Source organism: Nannospalax galili, unplaced genomic scaffold (genome assembly GCF_000622305.1).
Source record: "Nannospalax galili isolate Female #2095 unplaced genomic scaffold, S.galili_v1.0 scaffold923, whole genome shotgun sequence".
Taxonomy (NCBI): domain Eukaryota; kingdom Metazoa; phylum Chordata; class Mammalia; order Rodentia; family Spalacidae; genus Nannospalax; species Nannospalax galili.
Genome location: NW_008349753.1, coordinates 1618998 through 1633038, shown reverse-complemented (window position 1 = coordinate 1633038; position 14041 = coordinate 1618998). Strand labels below are relative to the sequence as shown.

General features: G+C 40.9%; 1 protein-coding gene across 2 annotated transcripts in view; it reads right to left on the bottom strand.

The window, feature by feature from the left end:
* Positions 1–7085: 7085 nt before the first annotated feature.
* Positions 7086–14041, bottom strand: part of Rbm24 (RNA binding motif protein 24) — an 11574-nt gene continuing 4618 nt past the window's right edge. For both annotated transcript variants that reach the window (XM_008847060.2, XM_017801663.1), the window contains exon 4: positions 7086–9212. In XM_008847060.2, coding sequence (XP_008845282.1) covers positions 8849–9212 — 364 coding nt within the window. In that variant the 3' untranslated portion in view covers positions 7086–8848. The remainder of the gene's footprint in view (positions 9213–14041) is intronic.

The following is a 14041-nucleotide window of genomic DNA, read 5'->3' as shown; positions in this document are numbered from 1 at the left end:
TGAAGAATCACTTCACTTTATGGAAGCAAACTAGAGATAGGAGCGATACCACAAAACCTGGCCACCAGACCCAAAGGCAAAGAAAAAGGTTGGCCCTGCATCAAAAGCTTGGCAAATGGCTGTGTGTTTCCAGGTCTGATGTTAGAACTAAATATTTAAATATTTATCTGACTTGTTTGATTGTATAGCTAACAACTACCTTCAACTGCAGGACATTAAAGAGCTTCCCCTAAGGGCAGCCCAGCCCCTACACACCCCAGCTTCCTGCCATTCATAACTCTACCTCCTGCGACCAATGACCCTGAAAGGAGTAAAAATGTTGAGAAAGGCAGGCCTGGCACTAGAAATCTGTATCAGCGGGTTTGCTTCCTTCTTGTCATGTTCCTGGTTTCAATGTGTTTCCCCCAAAATCTTGTGTTGAAAATTTAATGCCCAAATTTGTATGTTAATAATATTCGAAGGTGGGCCTTTGAGAGCTGACTATGATTATATGACGCCATGAGAGTGGAGACATTAGTGACTTTGTAAGGAGAGTCAAAGACTGGGACTAGTCTATATACTACCTCTATATATCTAGTAATAATCAGATATATAGAGATTAGAAACGCATGTGCAAACATCTTAATGTCAATTGCATTAAAAATGAATTTTCCTATATGAAATTGTGTATTTTTATTAATGAAATGGAGATCTTTTTTAAAGGTTAAAAATCTCATTTAATGTTATGTCTTACAGGGTTTATACTGAGTACAATATTGTATAACTGTAATAATTCAACTGTAAACCTAAAAATTTACAGCCAATTTTGAAGAGATGCATCTTAGTTCTGGAAATTGTTATTGAATATGTCAATGCTGTTGTAATGAAATGCTTCTTCTAAGTATGTGGTTATTAAATAAATAATTTTTAAAAATTCATGGGTTTGTGTGTGTGTGTGTGTGTGTGTGTGTGTATAAGTGTTTTGCCTAGATAAACCTAAATGCACCTGTGTCATGCAATGCCTGTGGAGGCCAGAAGGAGGCATTGGATCCCCTGGAGCAGGAGTTACAGAAGGTTGTGAGCCACCATGGCTATTTGGGTCCTAGGAATGAAACCTAGGTCCTCTGCAAGTGCAGCCAGTGCTCCTAACCATTGGGCTATCTCTCTAGACCCCCAATTTATGAAAACTTGAAATTTCCAATAGGTCTATGGAAAAATACTGAATATTAACAATCATCAGGACAATGCAAATCAGAGCCAAAGTGAGGTGTCACTTCCCCTCAGTTAAGAATGGCTGTCACCTTGGGGACATTGTCCCTACTAGATACCATAGTGTCACAAAATAAAACCTCAATGCCAGGAATTGACTCCTATTTCGAAGCTGTTAACCAAGGGTCCAATAGACCCTGAAACAATACCAACCATTACCCCTGTTTTTGGTTACCCACCAAAACTTCCTGATAAGCCCCTATTAATGGGGGTAAGCCCCATACTACATACATGAGCTGTAGAATGAAGAAGAAGAAATCAAGCCAGTTCTGACTCTATTGCTTCATCTCTCCTGGCTAGCTTTCATAGTGCTGGAAGATGCTGTGCATACTACCAGAAGGAGAAAACAATCATCAGTCTTAGCCAGCTGTAAATCTTGTGAACCACAACAACTGGCCTGGCAAGATATGCCCATCAATGCAATAGTGGCACAGTGCAATATGGGAGTAACCAGTCACTTTCGAATTGGATCATAAAGTCCACTTCACAGGATGCAGCCCATACCTGACACTGATATCAGGAACCTGAGGCTAGATAGGTCACAGGGAATAGGGGAGAGCCCAATACTAGTTTTCCACTAAATAGTAATTGTATTAAACTGACTCCTAATGACTTATTGTTATGCCCATAGATTAATGCATCTCTCAACTCTCACCAGAGATGCTGCCTTATGCAGCAGACAGTGATTAACATAGAAACCCACAACTGGCAAATGTGCAGAGAACAAGAAGCTGAAGACAGCTTATCCCTGAATAGGATGCCTATATCAAACTTCTACGTCCCAAGACTCAGGGATCATTTTGGGAGAGGGAGGTGGAAAGGATGTAAGAGCCAGAGGTGGTGGATGACCACAAGAAAACAGACAGCTGGTCAGTTACTCATATGAACTCAGAGCAAGGCTGACAGTGAGCTCAAGTCAGACACAATCCCAATGTAGACATGTGGAAATGGGCAAGAAACTCCAACCCAATCTAAGGAAATATTGGCAACTGATGCTGGGACAGGGAGAGACAGTCTCTTTCAAGGATGTGACTCTTAGTAGGTTAACCAGATTCCAGTGAATGGACTCACACTGAAGGGCATTTGAGGGCACAAATAAAACTGTATATATGTATATATATGTAAAGGGGGATCTACCATCAAATTAAATTGTATGAAAATTGCAAATATTCAATAAAAATTTTTTAAAAAATAAAAAAGGGAAGGGTGGGTTGGGAAATATATCTGAGTGTTAGAGTGCTTGCCTAGCATTGGTAAGACCTTAGGTCCAATGACCATTATTGTATAAACAAACAAACAAACAAATGCTGGACATGGAGAAAAGGGAAATTTTACACACCATGGATGGTAGGAATGCAAATTATTACAGTCACTATGGACAACAGGATGGAGGTCTTCAAATGTTAAAACCAGAATTGCCATTGATGGAGTCTTCCCGTTACTTCATTTGCCAAAGAAAACTAAATCAGAACCAGTCTTTTACAGAAGAGATATCTGGATTTCTGTTTATTGTAACCAGACTCATAATAGCCAAGATGTGGAGTCAGCTTAAAATATGATGCACACACACACACACACACAATCTATCATCTGTCTATCATCTATCATCTATCTATCTATCTATCTATCTATCTATCTATCTATCTATCTATCTATCTATCTATCTATCTATCTATCTATCTATCTATCTATCTATCTATCTATCTATCTATCTATCTATCTATCTATCTATCTATCATCTATCTATCTTCTAGCCATCTAATCTATTTATTGATCTCTATATCTATGAATGTTATATATATGTGTGTGTATATCTGAATACTATCAGTCATAAATATGAATGAAGCCCTGTCACTTTCAGCCGCATAGATGAACCGGGAGGATGAATGAACTAAGTTGGACATAAAAGGACAAATGCAATATGGTCTCATCATATGTAGGATTTCAACTGATATTACAGAAATAAAGAGGACCCTGCCCAACAAAGGCTGGTTAGCGGGAGGATAGGATGGGGAGAGTTTGGGGAACAAAGTTCTAGTTATGTGGGGTAGTAAGCCTGGATTTTTAATTGCACAGTGGGGTGATAACAGCCAATAATAATGTACATTGCAAAATATTCTCACCACCAAAAAAGATAATCATTTTGAGATGATAGATCTCCTTATTACCCTGATTTGATTATTATATTATAAATATACATGCAATCAAACATTTACTTCATAAATGGGTATAACTGTTATGTCAATGAAAACTAACAAAACTTTTTAAGAAGCTTGTCATGTAAGAAACTTAGCCGAAGTCACTAGTGAACTCAAATCCAACTCAGAACACTCAAAATGAATCTTGTTTACACAAAGTGCTTAAGCAAAAACAAAGTTCGAATCTCCATGGAAACAGCTTGGAATTCCTGAAGGAGAAGGGAGCACAAAAGTAAGCATGAAAACGCATTTATTTATTTTTTTTGTTCCTCTTCACCTCTGCCCCTTCTGAGCCTCGGGCTGTCATCTTAATGAACGCTTTCAAGTCTCCGAGGGAATTAACAACATTTGACAGGAGCAAGGAAGGGACTAAATATAGTGCCTCTGTGAGGGAAACGTATTCCGTAATCTTCGAATTCTCTTCTTGTAGCTGGGTATCTGTCTGTCTTTTAATGTTATTTTTGTGTTGCTGTTATTATACAACACGTTTGGCTGTTATCTGATTGGGATAAAGTGACGATAACACCGTGAAACACAATGTTTGATCTTCTTTGGAAGGGTCACTTAATGAGATAGTTGAAGCCAGTTCATAAATTAATACCATGCATATTGCCTCAGTAGGGTGAGGGGAGTGTGTGTGTAGTTCAGATGGTAGAGTGTTTGCCTAGCACGTATGACGCCCTGAGTTTTATTTCCAATACCACATAAAACCAGGTATGGTGACACACACCTGTAAACCCAGCATGCATGAGGTAGGCAGGAGGATCACACATTCAAAATCACCTTTGGCTACTTAGTGTGTTTAAGGCCAGCGTTAACATGGGCTATGTGAGATTCTGTCTCAAATACACAACAAACAAAAGACAAAACGAAACAACAAAAACCCCTAGACCATACCGCCCCATTATAATTTCCATTTTCCCAGTACTTCAGAATTTCTGAAATGTTCTTATCAATTAATTCAGCGTATGACTCCATTTTCTGTTGTTAATAACACAATGCCATAGGCTGGGTTAAGTCATAAAGAAAAGGATTATATTAGTTCGTGGTTCTGGCCCAACATGGTAGGGCCCCATCTGGTGATGGCCTTCTTGCTGGCTGAGGCACTGCAGGACATCATGTGGTCAAGGAAAGGGAGTTCATTGAGACCCAACCCAAGTGGCTTTTGAGATAGTTCATTACCCCCCAATTCACAATTTGCGTGAGTGGATAAACCCATTCACAATTGCAGGGCCTTTGTCATCTCCTGAAGAGCACACCTGGTCTCACTTAATATCTGATACTGAGACATAAATTTCAACCTGAGTTTTAGCAGGGACAAGCCAAAGCATTCGTTTAATTGGTATAGCTGGAGGGGTAAAGAGGGCAACTATGGTAGGCACCGTTCATTCACAGTGTACCACCCCACTGGTAAGTACTGAAACCAGGACTCATCCCGCACCTTGGATCTCAGGCACATTGTCCTCCCCACCTCTCAAATACCAGAAGCCTGTGAGATCAGTGTAAGGAGATGTTATATCATGGCTTTTCTCTTCTTTATTTAAGCTGGGCAGGGAGGCACATACCTTTAATCCCAGCACTCAGAAGGCAGAGGCTGGTGAATCTTTGAGATCAAGGCCAGCCTGGTCTACCTAGTGAGTTCCAGGCTAGCTGGGGCTACAGGGAGACCCTGTTTCAAAAAACAAACAAAAAATTGATTATTTAATATGAAACAGGCAGAGTGTCACTATGTAGCCCTGCCTGGCTTGGAACTCACTCTGTAGATGTGGTTGGCCTTGAATTCACTGAGATCCACCTGCCTCTGCCTCCCGTGTACTGGGATGAAATGCTCAGTATCATACACAGCCAGCATAGCTGTTTTTAACAAGCTTCCCCCCAGAACTGTCTGACCTACTTTTGATCAATAAATCAAATATTACTTCATTTAAAGATCAGCAATAGATGGCTTATTGAGGAGCAAAGTGACTTTTTATAAATCTGAAAAATTAAGACATGTCTTTTGGGATAAGAGTCACTGGGGCATTAAATACCTCTAAAATTATTTTACCGATGGCAGATAATACCTTGGGGTACGATTTTGCCTCTCACGAAGGACAAATTGGCATCAATTGAAAGGCAATTGAAGTTGAAGATTGAGTCTGTGATGGCTCCGGATGGAGTATAAGTGTGGCATGGAGTCTACTAGCACAGTTTTCTGTTGCTTCTAATTACTAATTGGAATGAAAAGCAATAGAATTGAAGAAAAGACCCATCATGGATTTGGAAGACAGTAGGACCAAGAGATAAACCAACAATGCACTGTCAAGTCCATACAACATATACCCTTTAAGACAATTGGTAGACAGTCACCCTCTGGGCATTCCATGTGGCCACTTACCTGGCATTCTAGGACACACCTTGCTACTATATATTACCATGTTGTGCAAGAAATTTAAAAGTAAAAGATCCCCATGGGGACTTGCTCTTTGACTATCCCTGTAGTGCACTGGAATAATTGCTCCCACAAAGTAACTTCCTTCATTTGTGGCTTTGCAGGAAGGAGGATCATACTTCAATGCTTAAATGACTATGCAAAGTTGATATTACTGTCTCAAGAGGATAGACGAGAAATCCATCAAGAAAAAGGAGCTTACTTACTTTGGGACCTGGCAGAGGCAAGAACATCACAAGTTAAAGCTACACTATTTAGGGAGAGCTCTGCAAAGTAAAAACTCAGGGCTGGGGATGTACCTCTTAGTTGGATGCAATGCCCAGCACCACATAAATTGAGTGTGGTGCCCATAATGACAGTAATTTATCACTTGGGAGACAGGAAGATCAGAAGTTCAAGACCATTCTAGGCAATATAGCATGTTCAAGGCCAGCCTGGGATACATGAGATCCCGTCTCAAAATACAAAACCAACCAACCAACCAATCAAACAAAAAACAAGTTAAAAAGGGGGGTGGTGGTTGGGTAGGAATAGCGCTTGGTGGCAGAACACTTGCTAGTCAAGAGGTTCTGGGTTCAGTTTTAGTAGCACAAAGAAGCAGAAGCAATTTGAACTGCTGGCATGATTAGAAAGCAGTAAGAGTGTAGCACTAAACTCCAGTTTCCCTGGTCCCAGCATCATTCTGCTGGTCCAGCTTCTGATTGGCTAGACCCCAGTCCCACCAAGCCATCTTCAGCTCACCAGTATCCAGTGATACAACGGTCCCTTTGGACTCATTTTTGGGGATGGTCTTTTTGTTATACATAAGGCAGACATTCAGTGAAATTTACTTTATTTAAAGGTCCAAGAATAGGGCCTCCAGAGTTTTGTGTTTACTGAAGAAGCTGCACGTGAAACACGACCACTAACCCTAACAAACAAGAAAAAAGGGGGTGAGGGTTAGGAGGGTGGCTCAGTGGGTAGAGTGCTTGCCTAACGCACACGAAGGCCTGGGTTCCGTCCCTAGCAGGGCGGCGTAGGCCTTTATGGGCAGCACTCAGGAGTTAAGGGAGGTTATCCTTGGCTACATAAAGAGCTTGAAGTCAGCCTGTCTTCAAAAGAGAAAACCAGTTAAAATGAGAAACAATTTTTTCCCAGAAGAATTATAAATAGTCAATGCAACAGGAGTTTTTAAAAATTATATTTAATACAAGTGAATAGATTAGAAGATCTGGAACAGTATAAAGCAATATACACAACGAATAAATAATTTGCACAGGAGAGTCACGTCTCCATTACTTAACACTGTCTAGTATGGGAATACTTAAATCCAGTGACAATGGAGAAAATCCATAAAAATGCTAACCTGTCTTCCCTTGTATGAAATTGTTCAAGTATAAAAATCCAATACAGTGTAAAATAGTATTCAATTTAGTTTAAGAGTAAAAATTGCAAGTATCGCAGTTTCAGAAAATGGAAAGCAGCATTGTAAAACTACACAAACTACATGAGGAGAGTGGTAAAGTCGGAGTTGCCGATGAATGAGGTCTACAGAGCAAAGCAACCAAGAGAAGGGACACGGGACCAGCAGTGTAGCTTGTTCAAAAAAAGCTCAAGACCGAATAAACTCAGATGTGTTCATGTAAGAGTACCCTCTTAAACAGTGCACATATGAATTTAAATAAATCCAAGTCAACATCTTTAGTTGAATAGGTTAATATTTAATATGCTACACCTAGACCTACTGAATAATTTATGCCATGAGATGAATTCATCATTTTACAGTGTCACGTCTAAAGTTCCTTTCTTTAGAGTGCAGCATAGTAAAACTTAAAAATAAATATCTTAAATAGCATTACTATTAAGGCACAGTATAAACCACATTATCATTAACCACTGAAAAATTGTAATGTCAAGAACTTTGCTGTCTCAGGTACTGGATTCACTAATAAATAGCTTTAAATAGGACTCTAAAATAGAGACTAAAAAGTGTAAAATTATTTTAAAAGGGGAGAGGGAGAAAATAAACGTCCTTAAGACAGTTCTTAAGGGTCGAGTATCTGCAAACTTCGCCTGCCTTTACGCGTAAGTCCCAGTCCGCACAGTAAGTAGAAAGAGAAGTTGTGGGAGTAAGCCTGATCCTGTTTAGGGATCAAAGTTGCTGACACCAGCAGATACAAGTTTCCCAAAATTGAAACAGGATGGAAGAGGGATTAGAATGTGACAAGCTCATCCGGCAGGCACAAGTGATGGATGCTTTCCAGAACTGTGTGTGCTATTGATTGTCTGAACAGCTGTTGCACCATTAATTCCGTATCACTTGCTCCACAGTCCCATGCATCCACAGGACAGACGAGAAAATAGCTTTGGTACCTGTCCACCACTGTACCCACCGCCACACTCAACTGATTGTTCGATGCCCATTTTTGAGATAGCACAACACTACTTTCTGCCTTGAAAAAGTTCTGTAGGCTGTAGTGACTGCAAAAGAAGGACAACCAGCGTTTTTGTTGTTTTGTTTGTTTAAAAAAAAGAAAAAGAAAAAGAAAAAAAACCCCAAAACATCTGCTTTTACACGTAATTCAAGCTACATATTGCTCACTCTGTATTCCCTGGTTCAACTAGATTCACATAGCATTTTCTAACTTGGAAAAGGCAGTTTGCTTCCCTGATACTATAAAAAGAGCAAAAAATAAAAATCCGGTTACAAAAGCAAAGTCCCAGTGGTGCCCCGCGGTCCTGTCCTAGTGGCTTTTCCGTGTAACTCGGGCTCTTTGGGACTGACTTCCAAAACTGTTCCGGGCCCTCCATTCTTCCCTCCTTTTCGGCAGCACTACTCGGAATATGAAAAAAATAACACCTCTGCTTCACAATGGCTCTCTCTCACTCTCTTTAAAGCTGTTAAGTCAATGTCAACTCTCTTATTAGCTACTAAAAATCGGAAAATCGGGAGGGAAAGAGAAACCCTTTTGACTTTGATCAGATGGCTAGTCTATTGCATTCGGTCTGTCTGCAGCTGTTGTGGCTGGTACTGGCCAAAGGCTGCTGCAGCTGCGGCTGCTGCGGCTGCGGCTGCAGCTGTCCCGGGTGCGGCGGCGGTGATTGGTTGCTGGACAGCGTAGCCGTAGCCCCCAGCGGTCACGTAGCCTGCAGCTGCTGGGGACGCTGCGTAGGGGTACTGGTCATAGGCGACTGCTGCCGCAGCTGCCGCAGCTGCCGCTGAGTATTGTGCGTACGCAGCTCCAGTGTAATCAATGTATGGGGTCGTGGAGGCCGCAGCTGCTGTGGGCTGGACGTGGGGGATGACCACTCCAGGCTGCACAAAAGCCTGTGGGTAGACGTAGTGGGCAGGGATCCTGTGAAGAAACAGGAAACAGAGTCAGGCATCAGCCACCTCTTATAGCATTCGTGGCTCAGAGATGGAGACAAACTCAAATTTAGTGGTTGCTATCAACATAGGGTTGCCATAATATCTACTTTCTAGCGGACCGTTTGATGCACTCTTGAAAGAATTCAACAACAGAAACAGGGACACTCTCCCTGTCAGAATTTCCACTTGTGATGATTTAGAACCATTTGATATCAGTTACCCAAAGTTTGGAAGATCGTAGCTCACCAGAGCTGTGCATAGAGGAGAGATTGAACACAGACTTCATGAGGACTTTAAAGTTCACATGAGAAAAAATGGTTAGCAAATAGAAAAAATTCATAGCCGTGAATACAGGACTCAGGCCATCTGCAACTCGGCAGTTCTGTGGGGCGATGGCCCCCCACAAAGTCCGCATGTTCTTCATCATGGCAACCCTATTTGAAATTGCTAGGCAGACTCGGCACACATTAATCTCTCTGCAACCTCAGTCACCCTCATTAAGAATCATAATTACAAAAAGAAGCAGGCGACAAAAACAAAAACAAAACCCCCACAGGAGTTTAAAAGTTCACAAGTGTGGTGAACACAGCAGATACGCTTCTCAAGCGAACAGTGGTGCAGCTCACTCGGCTCACAAGAGGCTGTTGTGGGAAGCTAGAAAAATGCTATTAACGTTCACGGCAGTGATTTCCAAAGAGGTGTGCAGCACACTTTCTCTCTCTCTCTCTGGTTTTTTTCCATAAGGACATAACGGTTAATCAAACCTGTTTGACTATCAGCAGCTGAGGCTTGACCAGCTTGTTTATCTCTATGCAAGACAGACAGAAGGGGTTTGGGGGGAGACGGTGAGGCTGATGGAAAAGGTAGGGACAGGGAAATACAACCAAATATCTCTAAACTTCATAAAGGCTTAAAGGATGCACATCATAAAGTAACATTTATGCTACATGACAATTAACCCTTATGTTAGCCTCCAAATCAGGAGAAATGAATTTCTTAGCATATCTACTTTCAATCTGCTTTGTTGGTTAATATTTTGTACAAATCAGTTGTACAGGTATTGAGTCATTAGGGGAAAAAAAGATCAAGTACCTTTTTAAAATGGTACATTTACAGATCACATACAAGATGGACTTGAGGACCTCACTTAAAAGTTGGTTTTTTAAAAGATCACAAGAGCTGTTTTTTTTTTTTAAATTCATGATCCTAACTGTCACTTGTACAATTTATTACGACCCATTTACAAAGCCCAACATCAAATATCTGACTTAGTTCATCTTTCTTTAAACTAATCTCTGTCACAACCCCCTATCTTTCTAAAAATATAGCATGCACTCTGGCTGTCAACAAAACCAATTTATTAACAGTACAAACACAGATAACCACCTTCAGATTTGAAAGACCAACACAAAACAATACAGTCAGATTTTGCAAAACCACAGATTTTTGCTTTTTTTTTCATAATTCTACTGACAGCATTTGTTAAGAACATCCATAGAAAAGATGAATTTATCAGAGAGAGCAGTGAACTCTGACTCCCTGTGATAAAAATACATTCCATTTTACTCAAATTGTAGATCTTTCCCGGTGCCAGCTGAAACCATGTCACCAAGTGTTTCTGAGGACACTTAGAGATGTTCTTAACTGCACGTCAGAAACCAGGCGCGTGGTCATGCAAACACTCAGAACTCTGTGTGATCAGGTGACTGGCTCACCCTTGGTGACAGGTGTGGCTGTGTAAGACACTGTCCCCAGAGCTGCCAGGTCCACAATGTGCAGACGCAGCTTAGAGGGCCTCCTCTCCTGCCAGTTTACATGTGGTGACGGACAGCAGAGGCTGCAACAGAGCTATTTTTGATCCTGTCATGCGACAAGGGTTTCCAGCGGATAAAATGTCTTTATAAGGCCAAAGAAAAACATCTATGAGCTGAAAAGGCCAGCCAGTAGGAACCTCACTGATAGGGAGACATTAACCCCTTGTCTATGCCTGAAGTTCCAAGGACAGCACAGTGGTTGCTGGGTCTGCATCTTCAAATGAACGAGTAATTGAAAATAAGTTTATTTGACAAAAAGGCAGGATAAAGTATGTGTGTGTGCATGCGTGTGTGTGTGTGTGTGTGTGTGTGTGTGTGTGTGTGCATATACATGAATGTATGGGAAGAATGTGTTAAAACAGGGAGGGTTGCATCAAGAATTCCTGTTCCTAGGTTTCTGTTAACTATTTCTGATTGATAAAACCACCTGATGAAAATATATTTTTTTCTGGAAGATCAGATTCCTACATGAAGGACTGGGGGGATGAGAGTTCTGAAAGGCAAATGAAGAACTAAAAAGCCTTTAAAGAGTCAGAGAAAAGTGAGCACAGGACTGTAGAGAGTCTAATGGGTCTCACTGAGGAAGGCAGGCAGAAGGCAAACAAGGGTGAGGTGTCTCTTCTGCAGCCAATTCCTGTGTGGGGAGTTCTTTTAGCGGCCTGAGGAACCCAGGAGGGCAATGTGGGGAGGTCCCTACTTCTAGGACTCTACCAGTGTGCATCCCGTCGGTTCACCAGGAAATACCTACACCAGGAAGTCACAAAAGCACAAAAGCCAAGCGGATATTCTGGGTGATTAAATAAAAATTAGTGTATTTTCCATCTCTTCAGGTCCCTCTGACATCTCTCTATGATGTGTATGTTATTATTATTTTTGAGACAAGGTCTCTCTGTATTGCTCACACTGACCTCAAATTTATGATCCTCCCGACTCAACCTCCAGAGTGTTTGGGATTCCTGTAATGTACCACCAAGCCAAGCAAGTCTTTGTGACTTTCAAAGCAACCACACAACCAGTTTGCTCTTCCAATCTATTGTACAGGCTGGTGGCCAATTCCACTTATCCATTTGCTCAAAGGAACCACTGGCTTCTAATTCCACACCAAGCCACTTCTTAAACCTCATCATTTCAGGCCTGTTGTATACCTGCTTGAAAAGTATCTTTTTAGTATTTCTTCCTACCTTTCCTTGAATCCAAGTCAACGCCAGTTTTTACTGCTTTTTAGGCTTGCCACAGATCACTAACTCCTGCCATCCATCCCTCACCCAGGAGGGTCAGTCGTCACCCACCCTTTCTCTGCTTCCATCTACCCACATACAAATTTTTTAAGTCGATATTCCCTCTTCATCTCATATTTTACATATGTGAAAGAGACTGGTATCTGAGGGGAATTTTCAGTGGTTAGTATAGTGAACACTTATAGTTGACCCTTAATAAAATAGTTCCCAGTCCTCGCCCTCCTTTAAAACCTAGGTCAATGAAGTCTTTCCTAGCACTGATCATTTTATTGCTAGATGATGAGAAAGAAGGACATTATGCCTTTTCTGAATCTGGTTAATACCAAGGAACAAACACAGCTTCCAAGAGCAGGCAGATCATATTCTGAACTTAGAATCAGATTCTAACACGATTATCAGTCCTGAGATGGGGGAGGGTTCTAATTAACCACTTTGTGTTCAGAAGAGTTTTGCTTTGTCCCCACCACAAGAACATTAACAGTGTCTTTGCCAAATATATGTAAATCTCTTATCAGTACTATGCACTTAGTAGAGACTGTGTAAGGCTAAGTCTCTTTTGATTCTCCCTTGATGGACAGTGTAAATACCTAACATTGGGTTCCTGCCTCTAGCATAAAGCTAGGCACTGAAATGCTTACTCCATAAATGCTCAAGTGTGGTCAATTTGATTTAAAGTAGTCTAGAAATGTCTACTCACAGACCTGCAGTATCTCCTTTCCAAAGCTTCCCAAATACGAACCATCTAGAAGCTACTGTTCAGCAAGCCCAAAGTTCTGCATCTGCCTTCTGTGATAAATCAGAAATTCTTTCAGACCAATGTTTTTGTCCTAAAAGACCCTAGGTGACCGAGAGTCACTTAAGAACCAAATAAAAATAATAGTTTCATCACTAGATTTCCAAACAAGTAAAATTAAAACAAAACAAAAAACAAAACTCAAGTTTCCATCTAAAACAAGAACGCATGGCATTCAGAGTTTAGGGTGACCAGGTGTGATTTGTTGGGTACAGACTTGGAATTAGTGTAAAGAATCACTCAAAAAAGAAAGAGAAACCTTACTGGGACTACCTGGAATGCCATCTGTTTCTAATAAGAATCTTAAGTTCAAACAATGTATGTACACAGTAATAATCACCATCCTTCATAAAGGCAGTTAATATCAGAAGAAATGAAAAACAGAAGGTTATTCTCAAAAACACACTTGATTTGAAATTTCCACATAATACATATGACTCAGGTGGTTCCTGTTTTCTTTGTCTTACTGTCTCAAGGATCTGTAAGAGCTACCACAAGCAGGTGGGGTACCTCCAGCTAGCCCTAAAGGGCACTATGGTTTCTCTGTACACTGAGCCTCTCCTCTGAATCTCTGCATGTTTAGTCAGTCATATACTTTTTGGACATATTCCGTCTTTATTTAACTTGTCTGACACACACTGATCTGCCCTCATCTAGTTCAAGTCTACTCCCCTTCCTCACAGCTTGCTCAACTCTTTCTAGTCCATCTATAATGCTAAGTCATTTATCAATGAGTAATTCTTGATCATTTGACCTTCTTGCCCCCTCCCCCCTATGAACACACAACTTCTTCATTTTATGAAGTGATAAAACACATGCTAGTATCTGTTAACTGATGTGGTTTTATAACTCTTTCAAGATGATACTGTGAGATTAGGTCTAAGATTAAGGCCACTCCTTCAGATAAATATTCCTCTCCAGTCCCACCTTAAATGATAATGTACACCAGTGAAGTAGCAGAGAGGAGAGG